The following is a 22,834-nucleotide window of genomic DNA, read 5'->3' on the forward strand; positions in this document are numbered from 1 at the left end:
TGCAGGGCCTTTTGTGCTTCCATATAAATTTTTGAAATATTTGTTCTAGTTCTGTGAGATACATCATTGGAATCTTGATAGGAATTTCATTGGATCTATAGATTGCTTTGTTGAGGATGACCATTTTAATGATGTTAATTCTTCCTATCCGTGAACACGGTATGTGCTTCGACTTATTTGTATCTTCACTTTCTTCCTTCAGTGTTTTACAATTTTCCAAGTACAGGCCTTTTACATCTTTGGTTAGGTTTATTCCTACGTATTGTATTCTTTTTGAAGCAATTGTGAATGAGATTGTTTTCTTAATTTCCTGTTCTGTAAGTTCATTACTGGCATATAAAAATGCAACTGATTTCTGGTTATTAATTTTTCATCCTGCTACTTTGCTGAATTCATTTCTTAGTTCTAGTAGTTTCTTGGTGGAATCTTCGGTGTTCTCTGTGTATAGTATCATATCATCTGCAAATAAAGACCATTTTACTTCTTCCTTTCCAATTTGGATGCCTTTTATTTCTTCTTTTTGTCTGATTGCTGTAGCTAGGACATCTAGTACCATGTTGAATAGGAGAGGTGAAAGTGGACATCCCTGTCTTGTTCTTTATCTTAAGGGGAATGGTTGTAGTTTTTACCCATTGAGTATGATGCTAGCAGTGGGTTTGTCATATATGGCCTTTATTATGTTTAGGTATGTTCCCACTATTCCCACTTTGCTGAGAGTTTTTATCTTAAATGGCTGATGGATTTTATCAAATGCTTTTTCTGCATCTATTGATATTATCATGTGAGTTTTATCCTTCATTTTGTTTCTGTGGTGCATCACATTTATTGATTTATTAATGTTACACCAACCTTGCATTCCCAGAATAAACCTCATTTGATCATGGTTTATGATCTTTTTCATGCATTGCTGTATTCAGTTTCTAATATTTTATTAAGGATTTTTGTGTCTATGTTCATCAGAGGTACTGGCTTATAATTTTTTTTACAGTCTGTTATCTGGTTTTGGAATTAGGATAATGCTGGTCTTGTAAAATGAGTTTGGGAACCTTCCCTCCTCTTGAATTTTATGAAATAGTTTGAGAAGGATAGGTGTTAGTTCTCCTCGGGATGTTTGGTATAATTCACCTGTGAAGCCATCCCGTCCATGGCTTTTGTTTGTTGGGAGTTTTTTGATTACTGCTTCAATTTTACTAGGTGTAATCTGTCTATTCAGATTCTTTGATTCTTCCTGATTTAGTTTTGGAAGATTTTATGTTTGTAGGAATTTATTCATTTCATCCAGGTTGTCCAGTTTGTTGGCATATAGATGTTCATAATATTTTCTTAAAATCTTTTGCATTTCTTTGGTGTCAATTGTTATTTCTCCTCTTTTGTTTCTGATTTTATTTATTTGAGTCCTATCTTTTTATTGATGTGTCTGGTTAAAGGTTTGTCAATCTTGTTTACCTTTTCAAAGATCCAGCTCTTGGAGTCATTGATCTTTTGTATAATTTTTTTAAGACTTTATTTCATTTATTTCTGCTCTGATCTTTATTATTTCCTTCCTTATACTCACTTTGGACTTTGTTGTTTTTTTTCAAGTTCTTTTAAGTGTAAAGTTAGATTGTTTATTTGAGCTTTTTCTTATTTTTTTGAGGTAAGCCTATAATGCTATGAATACCACTCTTAGGATTTCTTTCCCAGTGTCCTACAGATTTTGGATTGTTGTATCATCATTTTTATTTGTTTCAAGGTATCATTTGATTTCTTCTTTGATCTCATTGTTGACCATTCATTGTTTAAGAACATGTTATTTAAGTTCCATATCTTTGCATGTTTTTCAGTGTTCTTGTGATTGATTTCTAGTTTGATAGCATTGTGGTCAGAGAAGATGCTTGATATGATTTCAATCTTGAATTTATTGAGACTTGTTTTGTGTCCTAATATGTGGTCTATCCTAGAAAATGTTCCATGTGCACTTGAAAAGCACGTATATTGTGCTCCTTTTGGGTGAGATGCTCTGAAGATATTTGTTAAATCCACTTGATCTAGTGCACAGATGGCAAACACAAGGCCTGTGGGCCGAATCCTGCCCTCTACCTTGTTTTATCCGACCTGGCACTTTGTTTCTACCTGGCAGCAGTGCTGAGCTCTTGCTTAACTGTGAAGGAGTAGTTATATTTATACAGTCCTAAAGTTACATTCAGCCCTTTGAAGGCAACTGCAAGGCTGATTTGGCCTCCAGGGAGTTTGACACCCCTGATCTAGTGTGTCATTTAAGGCTGCTGTCTCCTGGTGATTTTCTGTCTGGAAGATCTAACCTTTGGAAGTCAGTGTGATGTTGAAGTCCCCAACTGTGACTGTCACTGCATCTTGGGGAAGTTGAAGCCTGTGGCATCCGCATTGAGTATTTATAGTTTTCCAGTCCAGATGTAATGAATTTACCAATCAAGGGCCATTTTTGTTAATGTGCCTAGCAATACAGCCAATCACTTTATCATTTTTGGGAGGGAACAGAGGTAGAAAATTAATTGAAGATCAAAGTCTCATGCAGAAGAAGAAAGGGTTTTGTTAAGCATTTACCCATACCTTTTTTCGTGGCATTACCCTATCTTTACCTTTTATGGTGGTTTTTGTGTACTTGTCTCTTTTTGCTAACCTCCTGCTCCTCCTAAGATCAGAATATGAGTATGTTTTATAATCCTTTTCTTTCTAGCATCTAACAAAGTACCTTAAACATGTGATGAGCATTATCATAGAACTAATTCTTGAATTACAGTTTGCATGCTCTTTTGACTGTAAGGTAAGTCCACCAGAAAACTTAGATAAAAATCCTGTGAGTGGGATTTGTAGATGGAAACAAAGTGTAGGTTAAACTTTTTGAATGAAGTGGTAAAAACAGTGGTGCCCTCCAGCATTACTGGGGTTACTCTTATTTTTAATACCTATATGGCTTCTTTGAAATGGGGACTGCAAAACAATATATCTAGATTCATTCTTTCAACTACTGAAAGGTTATATTAATGGTGGTAAGATACAGATTTGAGAAGACTGGGTTAGCAGAAAACGGCAAATATTTTACTATGAGTAAGGTCAGAATACTAAGATAAGGTCATTTCTTGATTTTGTTATATAGTAAACTGCTATGTCAAGCAAAATGACCATCATCATGAGATGACTTTTGTACAGCACACTGCTAAATCCAGCTAATGATAGTCATCATCACTTTGTACAGAGTATATTATACTCATGACTAGACAGGCAGTCCTGCCTGCCTGTCTGTCTGACACACCTTTTTAAAGGAATGAATGGGTCTGAAAAAGGATAATTGATCACTAGCCCTTAAGGGGCAAAGGTAGTTAACAGGATTGAGAACTGTATCTTCTAAAACATGATAGTTCAGTGGAGGTATGACTGAAGCCATCTATATGGATAGGTTCTTAGTCACCTAATATTAAAACATAAAAACAAAGGACTGCCTTCTAGAGTGTTAAAGAGAGTAACTGAAGACAATAAAGTATTCCTTACAAAGGTTCTGAGTATAATATTCACTTTTCTCCAAGGAGCACACATACTACTTCTTAGTTCAACAGGCTGGATAATTAGATTATGTGAACAATGAATCTAATGCATTGTCAGATCTTGTTAATGTACATAAACCCTACATACATACTGTATTAAGTATTCCATAAAACTGTGTTGATTTTTCATTGACATGCTTAAGGCTTAACATACCTTTGTATAGTCCTTTTAAAAATCTTTGAAACCAGAAACTTTAAAGTTATTAATTTAAAAACAATTTAAACATTTAAAATTTTTCTGCTCCCAACAACAGTGATTCCTTGCTTACTTATCTTTTGTATTGAAATTAGGATAGTTTAAGCAGTTATTGGAACTAAAACAAGAATGTTAATTCCATTCTATTACACCATTTTCTATCTATTTCCTATTTTGTTTGTAGTAAATCTTTTCTTCAGTAATAGGTCCTTGACTCATGGAGCTTACAATGTCATTAAAAGAGACAAGGAAGGAAAGTACAGAAAAGGGATGTATGTATATTACTTTGTGTTCCTATTAGATTAATGATACATAAATATACAATGTAACAATACACCTTATTTTATTTTCCTAATTAATTTAATGTCCTGGATCATCAACTTGAATTTTAAAACCTTATTATAGCAACATTACAGATTTATGGTTACACATTACCTTTCCTGATGTAAAATTTAGTGTTTCAGTATGGGAAAAATTCATATGTATGGCCCTGGCTGGTGTAGCTCAGTGCATTGAGCGTGGGCTGTGAACCAAAGGGTCATGGTTCGATTCCCAGTCAAGGCACATGCCTGGGTTGTGGGCCAGGCCCCCAGTAGGGGATGCTCAAGAGGCAGCTGCACATTGATATTTCTCTCCCTCTCTTTCTCCTTCCTTTTCCCTCTCTCTAAAAATAGTAAAATCTTTTTAAAAATCCATATGTATATATAGGCTCAACTTTAAGAAAATATATTTTAAAAATCTGCTTTACAAAAAAGGATTACAAAGGAACCACTTTACTTCAGGGCACTTATTTCAATATAATTTTAGGAGTTATGGGAGTATACTTTAAAAAGAATAAACTTATAAGGAGTTTACTTTGACACATATTTATTCCTCAATTAAAATATTTTAATATAACAATGATTTGATACCTTGCAAATTTAGTGCATTATTTAGAATAGGTGTAGCTAGACTCAGACTGAGAACCACTCTATTGGAAGCTTGAATTACTGTGGAATTAAGGTCTTGAAAAAATTTAAAAGCAACTTCAGACTGAATATTCCTAGTGTTACTTGAGGGCTATTTCTGAAGAAATAAGTAGTGTTACACATCTGTATAATGCATAATAGTTGAGAAAATGCATTTTCAGATTCTTTGAAGCTTCAGTCTATATGCTGGGAAGAAGGTGAAGCACAGGTATATGTAATTCCACTTTACAAATAAAAGTTTAAGTTCAGAATGGTGAATACCCAACTGTATCCATCAAATGGCCAGCCTTAGACATGTAAGTTTCAATTCTGCATTCTTTCTACTAGAGAAAACTTGTTAATTTTAACAGAGTTTAGGAGAGAAAATAATAAATGTATGTGAGAAGGTGGTTGACAGCATATAAGTAATAAATGAATAATACAGTAAATAAGTGCTATAGGAATCCATAGGAATTATAAAATTATGATGAGTTGAAGCAATCAGGAAAGTGCTCCTTAAAGAGCACTTTGAAGTAAGCCTTGAGAAAGGTGTTGAAATTAAAGAAGTGTTAAGAGAGATTCCACAGATAGAGGTTTAGAAATTGAAATACCCAGGACATATTCCTGATTTGGGAGAAAAGGAGATAGTAGACCATTCTTTTAGGTACCCACTATATAAAGGACATTAAATGTAAGATTAAAAGAAAAAAAACTTGGGGAACTTAAAAAAAAATTTTTAATAAAGACATGCAAAACTATATACAATGGTAGGGAGAACAGTATTACTCCCAAGTAGCCATTACTCAGCCTTAGGAGTATCTACAGTTTTGCCAATCTTGTTTTCTCTATTCCACAGTTTTTTTTAAAGTATTTAAGAACAAATCCCATGTCTTTTTAGTTATGTATTGTAGTGTACATCACTAAGAGATAGGGACTTTTTTTAAAAAAACACTATACTGTTGTCTCATACAACAATTAAGAATACTTTTTAAATATAAAATACCCTTAAAATACCAGTTCATTTTCAGACTTTCCTCACTCATCTCAAAACTGTGTTTTTGTGATTGGCGTGTTTAAATTGGGATCCAAACAGGATGCACACATTGTATTTGATTGGAATGTCTTTTGAATCTCTCTTCATCTGTGACAGCCTTTTAAATTTGTTTTCCTTTACACCAGTTGAAGAAACTAGATCATTTGGCCTATAGAAGTTTCGACATTCTGAATTTGGTGTTGTGTAGTATTCTACCTGGCATTTAGATCTAGAGATGTAATTAGCTTCAAATTCCCTGCTCCCCACCCTTTTCTCTCATTTTTCTTTTTGGCATGATATTTTGTATGTGGGACTTTGTACTTTATATTGTATAACATTAGGAGAGGCACATAAAACTTGATCGTCTAACTTCCAGTGATGATGGGAATGATGAATAGGCTGTTGTAAACCTTATCCTTTAAACAGTGTTCAATCTTTCAAGGTTAGTTTCCATAGTTACTTCTTGCCTAAATCTAATATTTCTTGAGGGTTGCAGATTGGTGATTTTTGTAATTTGGTCATTTTTCTGCATTTATTAGCTGGTATGGAACTTCCAAAAGAAGCAGTCACTACCCAAGTACTGGCGTAGTTAACAAGAGAGCATACTACTTTTCTTCTTTTTTTTAAATCCTCACCCAAGGACATGCGTATTGATTTTAGAGAGACAGGAAAGTAGGGGTTGGGGGCCGGGGGTGGGGGAGAGAGAAAGCGAGAGAAACATCCATCTATTGCCTCTTGTACAGGTGCAGACAAGAGACCAAACATGTGCCCTAGGCATGTGCCCTGCCTGGGAATTGAACTCACGACCTTTTGGTTTGTGGGACAGTACTCCAGCCAACTCAGCCACACCAGCTAGGGCGAGAGTATACTTCTTAATTCAGTTTTAGAGCCAAGTTGCATATTAGAATCTCTTTTTGTGCATTTCAGTTCCTCTACTTAGGGGAAACAATTCAAAGTTTTGAAAAAGTGAGTTCATCTACAGATGCTGGTGGTTTTGACCATTTGACCATACCTTATTGCTTATATATTGAGAATACTTTAATTACTTGTCATTTTTGAACAGTTTGAATTTCCACACCAAAGAATGGTATCTTTTGGGCAATTTCCATAGGTAAAGAGATTATCTTTTTGGGAATGATTACTGTCTTATTGATTTAAGAACACATACAAAGCTAAATATGAATGAGTACAAATACCACACACTCTTTGAAAAGTGACATTGAAATTATGTAAGTGAAATTTTATTTATAGCATGAACACAGCACCATGGTTTATGTTTGATACAAAATTATTTGTAGAAATAGAAATACCATGCTAATGTAGTTTCTTACTTGATGATAAATGTTATACTTGTATATTAACTGAGTATTTATATGAATATATGTAAATTGTCTAGAGCACTGTAGCAACTGTTTACACAAAAATTTATTATTGCATAATATCTCTAGTCCTATCATTAAAAATTTATTAAAAGTTTGTGATAATATTTCAGCAGATTTTGAGGAAAACTCCTATGGCCTTAATATAGTGATTTTTATTATTATGCATTTCTGTTGAGCCTGTTATCCATATGTAAATATGATAGGTTTGCTTGGATTTAATGAATGATTTTTTTATTGATTAGAGATTGGAATGATTTCTGCTCTTTATATCTAGTTTTCTATATCTAGTTTATGAGTAGTATTTCCCTAACATCTCAATTCTGAGGATCTTTAATTAATGGGGATTACTTTCTTAGGATAAATTTCTAAAGATGGGGATACTCAATCAAAGGATACTTGACTTTGGTGTTCAAAGTTTTGGCATTGTTTTCGGATTTATTACGTTCTGGCATCACAGAGCTTTGAGAATATTTATCAGCATGGGGCGTTTAAAGAGCACTTCTATGGATATTTGTTGTCTTGTTACTTCTAAAAAATAAATACTATCTTATATTTTGGAAAAATCCTTAAAATATATCAAATTTTTTATACAATTGTTAACCTTTTAAAAATTACTTTTAGTAAGATATGTCATTAGAAATGAGCATCTCAATAAAGTATTTCTGCCTTCTTACATTGCCAGTTTGTCAGTACTGCAGTTTTAATTTGAATCATGAAGTTATGCAGAGCATTTGTGACTTGTTTACATGCTTGCACTGCAAGTTTTATTTTTTATTTATAACCATTAGTTACTCCATACTATCAAAGTTTTTGCCATACTCTTTAGTAACACATTCAAAGTTTACTCTAAATCCTTAAGAGTGAATCTTTCTGGCCACAATTCCTACATATATCTTTAATAATAGTAATGTAGATCAGGAATTGCTAAAACTCCACTTCCTCCTTCTATGTAATTTTTAAAGAATTTGAAAGGAATAAGATGTGGTAATCAAAGGAAATTAGGCAGTATGTATCCATTTTGTTTGCATTTTCCCCTTTGTGCAGTATATCTACCTCCAGGAACCCAGGTTGTAGAAATACCACCATGTACGCAGAAAAGATACATGGAAGGGTGTACAATTGCACTGATTGATATCTTTAACAGTGAAAAATAGAAACAATTTAAATATCCAACAATAGGGAAATTGTTAAGCAAGTTGTGGTACATTCATACAATGAAATAAGCAATTATTCCCAGATATGTATTGACACAGAAAACTGGAAGAAGCAAAGTGTGAATCATATAGTATATATTGTTATTTTTTACAAAACAACTGTTAGATATATTTATGAATAGAAGGTTTACAGGGGGATACACAGCATCTTAATATGAGTGTGTCTGGGATTTGGATGAAGGCATGGTCTTTCATTTTCTTATGTGCCTCTGTATTTAAATTTTATATTATAAGCATATATAACTTTGAAATTAAAAATATTTCTATTTAAAAAGAATGAGTAGGTGAATTTTTAACACAACAGAGTAGATATTAGGTGAGTATTGGTTTTCAGAGTATTCAGAACATTTTGGAGACTCTTCTTTTGTAATCTATCTCCTTCAGACTATTTAACAACCTCAGTTTGTGCCTCCTCTCTCTACTGAGTCTAGCACACTGGGTCTCACAGCAGTGGCAACATGGAGCTAAACTGAGATTGTGCAGGTAATGAGTGAAAGGTGGGCAGCATATCGAGGAGTAGTTGACTATAGAAATATGACGAATTAGAGTATAATTGCATGAAGAAGTCTTAGACCATGAAGAATGCAAATTGTACTAAGTTCTAGGGAAAGTGTTGGATAAGAGATAGGATAAGGGTTATGAAAAAAATCATCTCAAGTGGTGGTTATGGTAAGAATAAAGGCATGGAAATGAGTCATGTTGTGTGTATGCAAAGGAGAAGTTAATTTTTAGTGTGAATTGTCCTCAGAAGTAGGTTCACCACCCACGTTGGTCGATAGAAATGACCAAAATAGGGCTCAGGAGGATTGATATGACTAAAGTTGATAAAGTGATATATATAAATGCTAGGCCCAGGAGCTTACAAATCAACCACCAGAGGTGAGTTGTTACTCCCAGTTGTATCAGTAGTTGGCCAAGTCACCATCACTTAACCATTACCAGGCCAGACCTGCTGATCTTACACTACCTTAGGCTGCTACTTATATTTTTTAATAAGCAAGCCTTGGTTTAGTGTGAGGTTCCTATTCTTAGCTTTACTGGTATTTCCAAGATTCACTGTATCTTGGCACACTATAACACGTACACGTGTTGCTTGACTTACAATGAGCTTAGATACTGGTAAACCCTTATTAAGTTAAAAATATCATTAGGCAAAAATATATTTAATACACCTAACCTATCAAACATCATAGCTTAGCCTAGCTGGTTTCTACTGAATGCATATTGTTTTCTCACCTTTGTAAAGTCGAAAAATCGTAAATTGAACCACTGTAAGTTGGGACTGTCTGTAGTTTTACACATTGAAATGTATACTTCACATCCAAATTGGGGTCCATATAAGTCAGTGTGCCCTTAGTCCAGTTTAAATTATTTCTACCACTTTTACCTACCCCTGTGCTTAGTTTGGCATCTCCTGTACCACTGACTATATTATATAACATGTAATCTCTAGTAATATTTTCTAATTATAGACAGGGAAACTATATTTGAACTTAAAGGGACATTTATTTTACTTCATTAAGCAAAAGTTTTGTTATGACATGGAATCTAGATAGGATATACCTTATCCACAGGGTGTCTGTCTAGTATAAAAAATATTTTATTGGCAATGACAAAAGAAAGAAATGACTGTCAGGTAAAAAAAAAAAAAGGCAACCAATCGATGTTTCTCTCTCATGTTGATGTTTCCCTTTCTTTCTCCCTCCTTTCCCCCTCTCCAAAAATAAATAAATGCAATCTTTAAAAAAGAGTTTATGTATATAGGTAATAAAATTAGTGCTTATAATTTTAAATTGATTAAAAGGAAAAGAATAAATGGAATTCTCCTTGACGCAACTTTTTTCCCTCCAGACCAGAATCTGTAGAAGCTAGCCCTGTGGTAGTTGAGAAATCCAACAGTTACCCCCACCAGTTATATACCAGCAGCTCGCATCATTCACACAGTTACATTGGTTTGCCCTATGCGGTAAGTGTCAAGCATTTCTCTAGGAGGGTATTTTTTATATCTAGAGTTTGAAAGTATGTGTGTGGTATTGTGCTTAAAACTGAATACTTAAAAGGCATATTTGTTTTATACTATCTAAACAATTAGGTATGTAATTTATAGTTTAATATTTCATTGTTCTAACTATTGAAGGGATTAAAATTTAAGAGGAATTCTTTAGAAGTGTTATTATTACTATTATTATTTTATATTTTGTGCTATTAGTAATCTTCAAAAAAACCTTCATGAGATTGATATAATTTTCATTTGTACTTCATAGCTGGGAAAATGAAAACTTCCCTGTGTTAACTCATTCAATATTACATAGCTAGTAAGAGGCAGAACTTAGATTGGAACAGTTGCAAAACTGGACACGTATGTGATATTGAAGTATAATTATGAGAGATTTTTATTACTCTGACCAGAATAAAAAACACTCAAATTTTTAAAATCTCCTATTAATACTTTATGGTGATAATATGTCTTTCGTAGTTGTTTTGTTATTCTTTAGCATCTACATTCCTGAGTTTCTTGTTTTGTTTTGTTTTGTTTTTATTTTTATTCTCACATCTCACACCTGCTTTTATCTTGAAAGTAGAAATATGTGACTATAGGACTGTAAAGATATCTTCTGATTTGGGGTGGGGGGAGCAGAGTTTGAAGGAAATCAATGTGAAGGTGACCAAGGTTGTACACTGACATTTTTACTTAGTAGTATAGTTTAATTTTTAGTTTCACCAAGTCATTATTTTAGAGCTGTTAAGGAAGAAATGGGCCAATTTCATATCTTGAATATTCAAATTAAGGATTGAATTTTAACTTGCTTATTAAGTTCATATCATTGTTGAAATTACATTGTGCTGTATTTATGTTCAATAATCCAGGACCATAATTATGGTGCTCGTCCTCCTCCAACACCTCCGGCCTCCCCTCCTCCATCAGTTCTTATTAGCAAAAATGAAGTAGGCATATTTACCACTCCTAATTTTGATGAAACTTCCAGTGCTACTACAATCAGTACATCTGAGGATGGAAGTTATGGTACTGATGTAACCAGGTGTATATGCGGTTTTACACATGATGATGGATACATGATCTGTTGTGACAAATGCAGGTAAAATATTTCACACCACTAGTTTATTTTTGTTTAATGAATGCATTTTAAAATGAGACTTCTGCTACTATCATTGCAGTCTGTTTTGTTCCTAAAAAAGCCCCTATGGGAAAAAGCTATCTTAAAGTTGATTAGAACTCCTCATTATTAATTGAGTATTAGGCAGTCAGTTTCGATAATTATTCATATAGGATCACATCTCTCTTTTCACTCATTTAATAATAATATAACTACAAAAAGTAGTAGACAAGATAGAAATGAGAGGACAATTGAGTCCTTTGTATTTCCTTTGGAATTATTTGTGCTGTGTAATCAACTGTGATTTTCCAGTTTGGGGGAAATTATACATTTTGATTGATGTTTGTTTGACCTGACTCTCTCACCTCCTTTTGACTTGAACCTTGCAGCACTCTGGAGTCTCCTTGAACCAGAACCACAGTCTCCCCTCCCCCAACCCTGGTTCAACCACCAAGAAAGACCTCTTCCCCTAGAGAAGGTGTGATTGGGACAGAAAGTGGGGCTTTGTTTTCTTTTTTCTTTCTTTTTTTTTTCTTTTTTTGGTGGGAGGGAGTTGGGGAGGATGGAGAGGGAACAGTAGGATTACAGCTTGAAAGTTACTGAGTCCATCCCCTGCATAGTGTGGGAATCAAAGAGTATTTAAGCAGTGCACTGTAGAAGTTAAGAAATTTTGATAGCTTTACAGAGTTCCCTGGGTCTGGTCTTTATGGCACAGCTTCATTACTTTATTTGAAATAGTCCAGCATATATAAATATTTGAGTGTGAGTGAAAATATGCATCCCATAGCCAATCATAAGTTAATTTGCAATATTTTGTAATAGTGTTCCCATTTATTAGATTAAGTTATTAGGGCTTGGGTGTTATTGTTTATAAACATGCAGTCAGCATTATATTTCCAAGAGTTGATTTCCCTTTGCTAAAAGGGGGAATAGTAGTCCTAAGTGAAATGTGAAATTTGATATTATTTTTATGGAAAGTTGTTACTTTAATACTTGAGTTAATATTAATAAAGCCATATTGCGGTACTCTTCAAATTTAAAAATAAATTCTCACTTCCTATGATAATTATTGGTACCATGAGCAGTCACTTAAGTCACTAGTCATTTACTAGTCACTTTACATGAATAGTAAATTTATTCATCAGGTAAATTTAAAAATTAAAAATAACTCCAGTATTAACTTGTTTTCCTCATTATTTTTAATTATATTTCTACTTATTAGAAAATCTCAATTCATATTTTAACCAGTAATATAAAAGAGGTTTCTCTTAACTGGTTTTGTCTAATGTGATAGATTACATACCATTTTCAATGTTTTTATTTTAATACACAATCTAAACAGTATTTTCATTTGATTTAATTACAGTGATCTATATATAATATAGTTATCCCTGTTAGAAAATAGTGAAATAGTCTTTAGGATTTATATTTATCTACAAATTTTTAAAGGACCAGTTTACCCTTTTGGGGTTACTCAAGGTATTTGCTTTTCACTGTTCTCTTTGTTAGGAATCTATTTTTTTATCATTCTGTTTTTCTGCTGCTTAACCTGTAGTATATGGCAGGGCTTAATCTTTTCTCCTATGTTCTTATTTGACATTACCTCTGTGTATTTTCATGTTTCTGTTGCCCATACTCATCTCTTTCAAATGTGACTGATCATTTACTTATTTTCTAGTTCTTTTTCTTCTGTTGTCTGCATGACATCATTGCTTACCCCCAAATTTAAATTAATTTGTTATTCTGACCCTCCTTGTTAGGTGCTCTGCCTTTTGGGGGGGGTTTTTTTTGCTTTTTTTTTTTTTTTTTTTTTTTGCTTTCCCCCCACATCTTTGATGTATACATACCATTGCCTTACACATTCTACCAGTTCCTGTCCCAAGATTCTCAATTAAGAAGTGAAAAAAACAATATGATAGCTGTTAATTTAATAGCTTTATATGTCAGAAATGGCTAATTACTATATAAAAGAATAAGACTTTTTAGAAACAGGCATATATATCAATTTTAGACCAATCAAAATCTTGGCAATAAAATACAATAATAATATCAAATAGAGAAGTTTGCCTCAAGCTGGACCATGTAATTCTAATTAAAAATAGAGAACAGGGTTAAGCTCTGTCCTCATGTAATGTTTTTTGGATTCTTTAACTTTATGTTCTCTGCCATCATTCTAGTTCTGTCCTTTAACTTAGGTTTGGAATTTTGCTTAAGCCTCTTACTTGTTTTTTCTACTTTCAGTTCTACTCAAAAATATTTTTTTAATTTATTGATTTCAGAGAGATAGATAAAGGAAGGTGGGGAGAGAGAAAGAAACATCTATTTATTGTTCCACTTATTGATGCATTCATAGGTTGGTTCTTGTATGTGTCCTGACAGGGGATCGAGCCTGCCACCTTGGCGTATCAGGACAGTGCCCTAACCAACTGAGCTACTTGGCCACAGCTTGCTTTCAGTTTCGTTACTTTTTTGAATTTACAGTGTGTATCGTCAAAGCATCTAGTTATTACCTGTTGCCAGTTATAGGAAATCTACACACACCTTGACATTCCAAGTCTTATATAATCTGACTACATATTACTAATCTGTGTTCATCCTTCTCTGTTTTTCAAAATGAGCATTCCTCTTCATAGATGTTAAGCACTTTCTGGCTGTTGCTCCTCCTACCTGCCTACCCGAAGAAAGCATTGCTACAATAACGAATCTTTTCTTCCTAATTTCCTAAACGAGGTTCCATTCAAGTTCACTATTCTCCAGGGTGCTTTTCCCATTAACTTCAAGTAGTGTGGCCCTCTCTACTTTGTGATTGCTAATAATATTTATAATGTATATCTTTTACAGTTTAAAATTATATTTTCTTCATAAATTTTCATTATATGTAATATCCTATATTTGTCCTCTTTTTTAAAAGATTTTATTTATTTATTTTTAAAGAATGGGGAAAGGAGGGAGAAAGAGAGGGAGAGAAACATCAGTGTGCGAGAGAAATATCAATCGGCTGCCCCTCCCCCCCCCCCCTGCCCCCCTCACACCACCAACTGGGGGCCTGGCCTACAACCCAGACATGTGCTCTGACTGGGAATTGAACCAGAGGCCCTTCAGTCTGTGGGAGGATGCCCACCCCACTGAGCCACACCAATCAGGGCTGTCCTCTTGTTTTTACATCTCAAAGTTTTATCTCCCTCAGGATCTATTTTTATGAATTCCTCACAGCACATTTTGGTACTTTTACACTACTAAACTCAAAGTAGGCACCTAAGTAGTAGTTAAGTGGAATATCAAATCTTCATTTAAGGATGATTTTAAAAATACTTTATATATTCTGCTGTTTTTTTTTTTTTTCTTTTTAAGTGTTTGGCAACATATTGACTGCATGGGGATTGATAGGCAGCATATTCCTGATACATATCTATGTGAACGTTGTCAGCCTCGGTAAGTTGTGTATACCAATAAAATTGCCAATAATTTTACTGAGATAATCTTTAGTTAATAGAAGTTTATGTATGTATTCTAGATTTAAAAAATGATGGGTACTATATTTTATCAATTCTAGATATACTTTTCATTTTTATGGGGTTTTTTTTTTTTTTTTTTTGTATTCTGACATCTCTAAAATCAGGAAGAATCTTTCCATTGGTTTACTTTGTAGCATTTTTACTTTATTAATGGTGCATAAAATAATAGTGCATCTTCTAAGTGATGGCATGTTTTTTTCCCACTAGAATGCACTATAGGAGTTACTAGGAGGACATTGCCTTAGTTACAGAATTTTGTAAATTGATACTATCTTTCCACCTGTTTGCAGTAATGTGTCCCCCGGCCCCATTTTGGTGTTTTAAAAAATCTTTTTATTATGGACATTTTAAACCTATATAAAAATAATACTATAATAAATTCGCATATTTCTACCACCCTTCTTCAACAGTTGTCCATAATCTCTTTTCATATATATTGCCATGTATTTTTTCTCCCCTTCACATACTATTTTAATGTAAATCCCATATATGTTATTTCATTCATACATATCTTTTGTGTTTAAATATATATTTATTTATGCATATATATGTAGAATTATTTAAAAATAATCATGACCATAAAACCATTATCATACATGGAACAAAATCTATTATCTTTTAGCCACTGCTAAAATACTGATTGATTGATATACATCTCTTAAGTCCAGAGTAATCTAAACCTACTGCTCTTACCCCACCAACTCCAGTCTCCTTTAAAGTCATTCTTTAAATCCATTAATTTATTAAGGGTTGCACGTTAAAGACTTGTTAATTCTATTACTCATCACTTATTAGCTGGAATATTTCTATAGAAAAACATGTCCCCATACTAACTGTTCAGTTCTCTTAAGGTATATTTTAATGAAGAAAGGCAAGATGGATGCTTTGGATTCTTAGCCTCTATTTGCCAGTTTTTAGAATAATGAAAAAAGTTTTTAAGTATCATTATGAACTCAGAGATTGAAACATATTGGATGTCAGTCTATTACATCTTTATTGATGTTCAAATTTTGCCCCATTTTTGGTTGATGGTAACCTCTTCAGGTTGGCTCTCGGGTCATTTTGACAGCACCATAGTAGTACTGGATAGTTTTTGTGCTACCTGATATGACAAGATGCCTCGAGCTTATCTTATACTTCTATTCTCCAAACTCAGAATTGGTTTTCAAGACCAGAATCTCAAAGAAGTAGTCATGCTCCTTCTTATCGGATTGATCACTGTTTCTATATCTGTTTTAGCAGACAGAGCTAGGAAATGTTTTGTCTCTTTATTTTTATGATAAAATCCATGAGTTTATACTGATAATTGCAATTAAATTTCGGAATACAGGGAAAAGAAATAAATTTTACTTAACCTTCTTTTTACTGAGGTAAAATTGGTATATAACATTATGTAAGTTTCAGGTGTACATCATTATAATTTGACATCTATATGCCACTTAACCATTTCCCTGTTTCATCTGTATCTCCTTTTATCCTAGTTCTCAACAACACAGACAGTAATATAATCAGAGTAGCATAATTACTGGTAATCACTTTCTTAATCCCCCAGAAGAACACAACAGTCTCAATAGTAGTAATACCAACACTAGTACCAACAATATGATTATGTAAAACAGTTTAGACTTTTTATTCCTTAGTTTTCCCAAAGGATTTATTGTTAATTTATTGTATTTAAAGTCTCTTGAAAAAATTGCACTGTGTGCAATTGGATACACAGTTATGCTGATTATATTAGTTTTATTTTGATTTTTAAAAATTAGACCTTTTATTTTAATTGTAGATTCATATGCAGTTATGAAGTAATACAGAGATCCTGTGTATCCTTCACCAGTTTTTCCCAGTAATATCCTACAAAACTATCAATACAATACAACAAGAATATTGACAAAAAACATTTTCATCACAAGGATCCCTCATGTTGTCTTTTATAGTGACATCAACCTCCCACCTCCTACCCCTCCCATCCCTGACCTCTGGTAACCATTAATCTAAACTCCATTTCTGTAATTTGTCATTTCAAGAATTTTACATGAATAGAATCATACTGTATATGACCTTTGGGGATTGGCTTTTTTTACTTAGTGCAATTCCCTGGAGAGCAGCCAATTTGCTGCATATATCAGTATTTCATTCTTTTTTACTGATGAGTAGTGTTCTGTGATATATATGTACCACGGTTTGTTTAACCATTCACCCATTGAAGAACATTGGGTTATTTCTACTTTTTAACTGTTACAAATGAAGTTGATAGGAACATTTGTGTACAGGTTTTGAACCTAAGTTTTATTTTCTCTGGGATAAATGCCCAAGAGTGAAATTGCTTAGTCATGTGTTAGTTTAATAAGATATTATGGAACTTTTTTGTAGAGTATTAGTTGTACCAGTTAACATTCCTACCAGAAATATGTGAGTAATCCTATAGTTTTTTATTTTTAAGGATTGCTTTTTATACTGTATTTCTATAATTATATATTGGTATAATTATTCAAGAAGAGTCCCATTATTCTAAAGTCAAATATTTAAAACAAAGTATATTCAAGTAAGTCTAATTTCTATCCCTCTTCCTTATCCCCCCAAAGTAACAATTTTAAAAAATTACCATTTTTTCCATTGTTTTCTTACTAGAATCAGATATGTATGTATGTATTTGTATTCCCCTCCTTACCTAGGTAAGTGGTAGCATATAGAGTTTTTGCCACATTTCTTTTTTTCTCCTAAAAATATATGCTGAAGATCACTACATAGTATATAGAGATTGACTCATTTTTCTCTATTGCTTCAAGGTGCTCCATCTTTTTCATGTACTGTAGTTTATTCACCCAGTCCCCTTTGAATGGATATTTGAGTTGTTTCCAGTCTTTTATCATTGCAAATAGAAACAAGATTGTTCAATAAAAGGGTAAATGTAAATGCAAAGTTTTGTCAGATATCACCAAATTTCCCTCCATTAGGAGCTGGACCATTTTGAATTCCCACCAATAATGGATAAGCATGTCTATTTTCCCAAGCCTCACAATAGAGTGTTCGACAGACTTAGATTTGCCAGTTTAACTAGGTGAGAAATGGTAATCTTAGTGTTACGCTTTCCATTTCTTTACTATGAGTGGGGCTTTTCTGAGTGATTTTGTTTTACTTTATAACACCAAGTATTTTTCGATGGGGTAAATGTCTGTTGATGAATTCAGTAAGAGCTGATTAAAAACTCACCTTTAGGTAGGGCAGTTGGTTGAGCAATATCTGCTTATCTCATTCTGGGATGACTAGGATAGTTATCAGTTATGCAATAGGATAGTTATTGTACATATCCTAGCAGACCTAAGGCAAGCCTGTTACTGTGTTGTAGGCATTTCAGTCTAGAGCCCTTATTCTTCCATCTAAAAATAACTAGTGTTATTTGACCTCCAGACTAGTAAGTTAGAGAGTAAAACATGGAGGGGAGGAGTAAAACAATTACTATTTATGATGTAATGTATTTTATGAGTAGCAGCTGGAGGAGGTTAATGAAATATTTTACTTAATTGTTAAATGTTTAGTGTTTATTATTTCAAAAGTGGAAATAATTTTAGGCAAATGGCATAATGCAAATAGATTCTAATTAGTGTCATACATTTCAAGAAATTTAATTTGTAATTTTTGTTATATATGTTGCATTGTTAACATTTTTTCCAGACTTTTTGCTTTAAATACTAAATTAAAAAAAAAGATATACTAGTTTCCTATGTAAAAAATTATTTTCTTAACAGTGCAATTGTAGTCACTAAACTGGCATCAAATGCTAATGATGCTAGATCAAGTCCAATGTAAGGCAAGGGATAGTACATGTATTTTATACTGTTGGTTTTTCAGTGAGAACATTAGAGAATTTGTAAGTTTATCGCATTAAAAACAAATCTGCTTTCTATCTAAATTCATGAAAGTTTGATAAATAATAATCATGTTAATATTTTAATGTAGGAGTTTGGATAAAGAGAGGGCGGTGCTACTACAACGTCGGAAAAGGGAAAATTTGTCAGGTGGGTGAAAAGGATCTGTACTAAATTAGCATTAATATGATTGAGAGAATAAGTGGCTTGCATATTTTTAGTCATATGTAAACACCTTACTGATGTATATTGATTATATATAATTTACTATCTCAAATATAGATTTTAAATATGGAAACTAGAGGACAATCAAATAAAAATTTTCAGTCATTCATAGCTTTCTGTATAGAGGTAACCTGTTGATTTAAAGAAATTAAAATATGTTTGCTCTTCAGAAAGATGGGGATCCATTAATTTATCATTTGGAATCATGTTTCTTTCATTTTTAGGAACAGAATTTAGAAGTATAATATTTGATACAACTTTCATTTTGGCTTAAAACATGTTGATGCCAATAGAGCTGGTTTTGAATAATGATAGTTTATTGAACTACGCCTGTTTGATAGACGTTTGGGTTATTTCTAGTATTTTTTCTTTTTAATACAAATAGTACCTTCAACGAAACCCTCTTTGATAAGTCTTTTTGTACTTTTGCCATTTTCTCTTTGGATCAATCCCTAGAAATGGGAGTGTTGGGTGAACGGGTTAGTGCATATAGAATTTTTCTAGATTTGGCTACCCTTTGGAGGGAATTTCGAATTTCCACTGGCAATGTATGCAAATGGGTGTTTACCACAGTCACTGCAGCTGAGTGTGTTGTCAAACTTTTGTATCCTTTCTAGTTTAATGTATAACAACTGATATTTGTAGCTTTCATTTAAAGGTATCTTAATATGAATGAAGTAAGTGAGGAAGTGAAAAAATTTATTCTTCAGAATAATAGTTTCTCATGTGGGATGCTCTTTTATTGTTTGAAATAGAAGTATTATACATGCATTAATTTTTATTTTGCTTTTGAAGATGGTGATACTAGTGCAACTGAGAGTGGTGATGAAGTTCCTGTGGAATTATATACTGCATTTCAGCATACCCCAACATCACTTACTTTAACTGCTTCAAGAATTTCTAAGGTTAATGATAAAAGAAGGAAAAAAAGTGGGGAGAAAGAACAAAACATTTCAAAATGTAAAAAAGTAAGTTTTTCATTTTGTTAGATGAGTAAGATAGAAAGTGGTGGGAGCCGAAAGGAATTTTATAGGGATTATTGTATTTTTTTATATCCTTTCAATTTTTAGCAAATGTTTTTCTATGGTTGTAATGGTGATCACACAGAAAATGTAGACTTTTTCTTATTATATCATAAACATATTTTCATGTTCTTACATAGTCTGTATTCTATTTTTAATAGAATAGTATTCTGGTAGATGACTTGATTTACTTCAACATTTCCCTAGTTCTTGTGATATTGGTTATACCTAACTTTTTGTTATTGTGAGACTTCAGTAAAAAGCCGCAGTAAACCGATTCTTAAGTTTTAATTCCACCCACAACTCACAATTCCATTTTATTTCAGGCCTTTCGTGAAGGATCTAGGAAATCATCAAGAGTTAAGGTAAACATGTTAAATTTAAACCCTTAATAGCAGATGTCAATTATTCAGGAGTTTACTATGTGTTATTTGTTCATAATTTTTGTGCTTTTTTCATTGTATATCATTTCATTGCTTATTGTTTTTATCAGACTTGGAGCTGTAGAGAATTCTAATTGGATAAATATACCACCCTGAGTTTATTAACACTTGAAAAAGAGTCAAAAGGAGGCGATATATTAGCAATTTCTAATATTAAAATTTTGAATAATCTGAATTTCAGTTATTATTGCATTCCATGTCTCCAGTATATTAGGTGTTAATATACTAGACATATGAATGCAAAATCACATTTGGAATTTGAAAATTTGCTCCAGGCGTAGTTCAGATTCTAGTAATTTGGTTATCAGTTGTTGTAAGATACTGTAAAATTATCATAGATCCACCATATAAGTAAAGACTATCACTTATACCTTTAATTAATTAGAATAAATCCTCAATTTTGTAGATGCCAAGATTGCTGAGAGAAGCAAGGTTTCCCACCTCTGCCTCCCTCTAAGAGATAGGTTTGTGTTGGATCACAGAGGTCAGCTGTACAATGTTACTATAGCTTTTAAATTAGGCAATAAAGACTAGTGGGTTTTTCAGATTGTCAGATGTTAAAATAGGATGTGGGGAGCATGTTATAGTATATCTGTTATTCACATGGTATAATATTATTCAATGATTATTCATAATAATTATTCATAATAATTCATTATTTCACATGCCTAGAAAACAAATCAGTAAACAGTTGTGCAGTGATTATTCTTGGGTGTTTTTGTAAGTCTTTCTCAAGAATGTTAATGCATGGTGTCATTCAGCATACAGTAAGTCCAAAGTTTCATGAAATGTTCTTTAAAAGTTAGGATTTTATACTTACTATGTTAAACTTGGTTTTATGGTATTTTCTCTGACACAGAATAAAGAGATTTGAAGAAGTTTCTGGATTAAGCTGTTAGAAAAATTGGTACTCCAGCAATTTTCCTTTCTTCCCAATTTATCTGATCACTTCAAAAGCAGGCCTAATGAGGAAGAAGCATGTTTTACTTAGTTGAAATATTTTCATTTATTACATAGAGTAGTGAGTCTTTGTGCATCTTTTAAAAATAGCTTTTTCTTAACTTGAAGATATCTTTAAAATCATTACAGTTTTAATATTTAATTCTGTAGCATTTATAAGGTTCAAGAGATATAGAAGAGCTGTATTAAAGATATACCATGTCAGTATGGAGGGTTTTTTCGGGGGGACAGGGGAGACAAAACAGAAAAATTTGAAAACTGAATAGATTTCTTTTAAAAAGCTAAGGTAAGACTTAATATGTAGTGTCTCATTTGTATAAATATCTGTTCTTTATCAAGTGATCTTATAGTGTAGAATAGGTAAGTACATAAAGTATCAGTTAGTGAAATAAACCTATCCCCACCAAATAGTTGAGCAAACTATACAGTTGATGCCAGGGTTACGAACATCAACTCCTTAAAAATTCAAGTATAACTCTAGACTTCCCCAAAACTTAAGTTGTCATTTGATGTCCAAGGAGACTTGGTTCCAGGGTGCCCCACAGAATCAAGTCCCCTTTATATAAGATGGCATAGATCAGTGCATACAGTCAGGCCCCTGCAACCGCAGACTCCCAACCATAGATTGAAAACAACATAGGTATTTATTGAAAAAAATCCACATATAAGTAGAATACAATTCAAACCTGTGTTCATGGTTCAATTGTAGTTTGCTTTATTGTAGAAAATACGGAAGGTTGACTGATGGTAAATTTTAGTGTTTCTATATACATGTAAATGTCAGGATATATAAAGGTCTTTGTGAAATCTGTATATGATGTTCAAATTTCAGTTATTTATAGATATTGTCAGTCTAAAATAAAATTTCACATGCTGTTAGGTTGTTCATATAGAAAAAAATTGTTTCTCAAAGTTTAATATTGTGGAAAGAAAACAGTAAATGGCATTTACAACTAAATTGAAATTCTACATGTTAAATGTTATAAATTTGAATTATGCTAATAATAAGATACAATATATGTTCTTGTTATCAGCATTAATTGATTTTTATCCAGAGGTTGCAAGAAAGAATTATTTGTGGAAGTTCTGGTTTTAATACATTTTTTAAATGTGTGGTAACTTTGCTTTTCTATAAATTGCATCCCAGTGGAAGAATGTTCCCCATTTGTTTTGTAACATTAAGAAGGAGGTGGTAGCTTTATCAATTGGCATTTATTATCTTACAGGTTTTAATAGGGGCTATAGAGGAGGAGTAAGCACTTAAGCTTGAAGCTCCTTGCCCTCATTATGACCCTTGAATTTAGGCTATGGACCATTTGGGTCATCTCACATTCTATAAAACACTCACATGTCAG

At 32.8% G+C, this 22,834-nt stretch overlaps 1 protein-coding gene across 5 annotated transcripts in view; it reads left to right on the forward strand.

Moving 5' to 3' along the window:
• Positions 1–22,834, forward strand: part of KMT2E (lysine methyltransferase 2E (inactive)) — an 89,914-nt gene that overhangs the window by 38,761 nt on the left and 28,319 nt on the right. For 4 of the 5 annotated variants that reach the window (XM_024558675.4, XM_053926865.2, XM_071221679.1 and 1 more), the window contains 6 exons: positions 10,184–10,298; positions 11,201–11,430; positions 14,800–14,880; positions 18,921–18,979; positions 19,850–20,022; positions 20,403–20,441. In XM_024558675.4, the coding sequence (XP_024414443.2) occupies positions 10,184–10,298; positions 11,201–11,430; positions 14,800–14,880; positions 18,921–18,979; positions 19,850–20,022; positions 20,403–20,441 (697 nt within the window). Of the gene's footprint in view, positions 1–10,183; positions 10,299–11,200; positions 11,431–11,837; positions 11,927–14,799; positions 14,881–18,920; positions 18,980–19,849; positions 20,023–20,402; positions 20,442–22,834 lie in introns of those variants that run through there. The other variant, XM_024558704.3, reaches the window with a different exon arrangement.

The sequence above is a fragment of the Desmodus rotundus genome, chromosome 6 (assembly GCF_022682495.2).
Source record: "Desmodus rotundus isolate HL8 chromosome 6, HLdesRot8A.1, whole genome shotgun sequence".
Taxonomy (NCBI): Eukaryota; Metazoa; Chordata; class Mammalia; order Chiroptera; family Phyllostomidae; genus Desmodus; species Desmodus rotundus.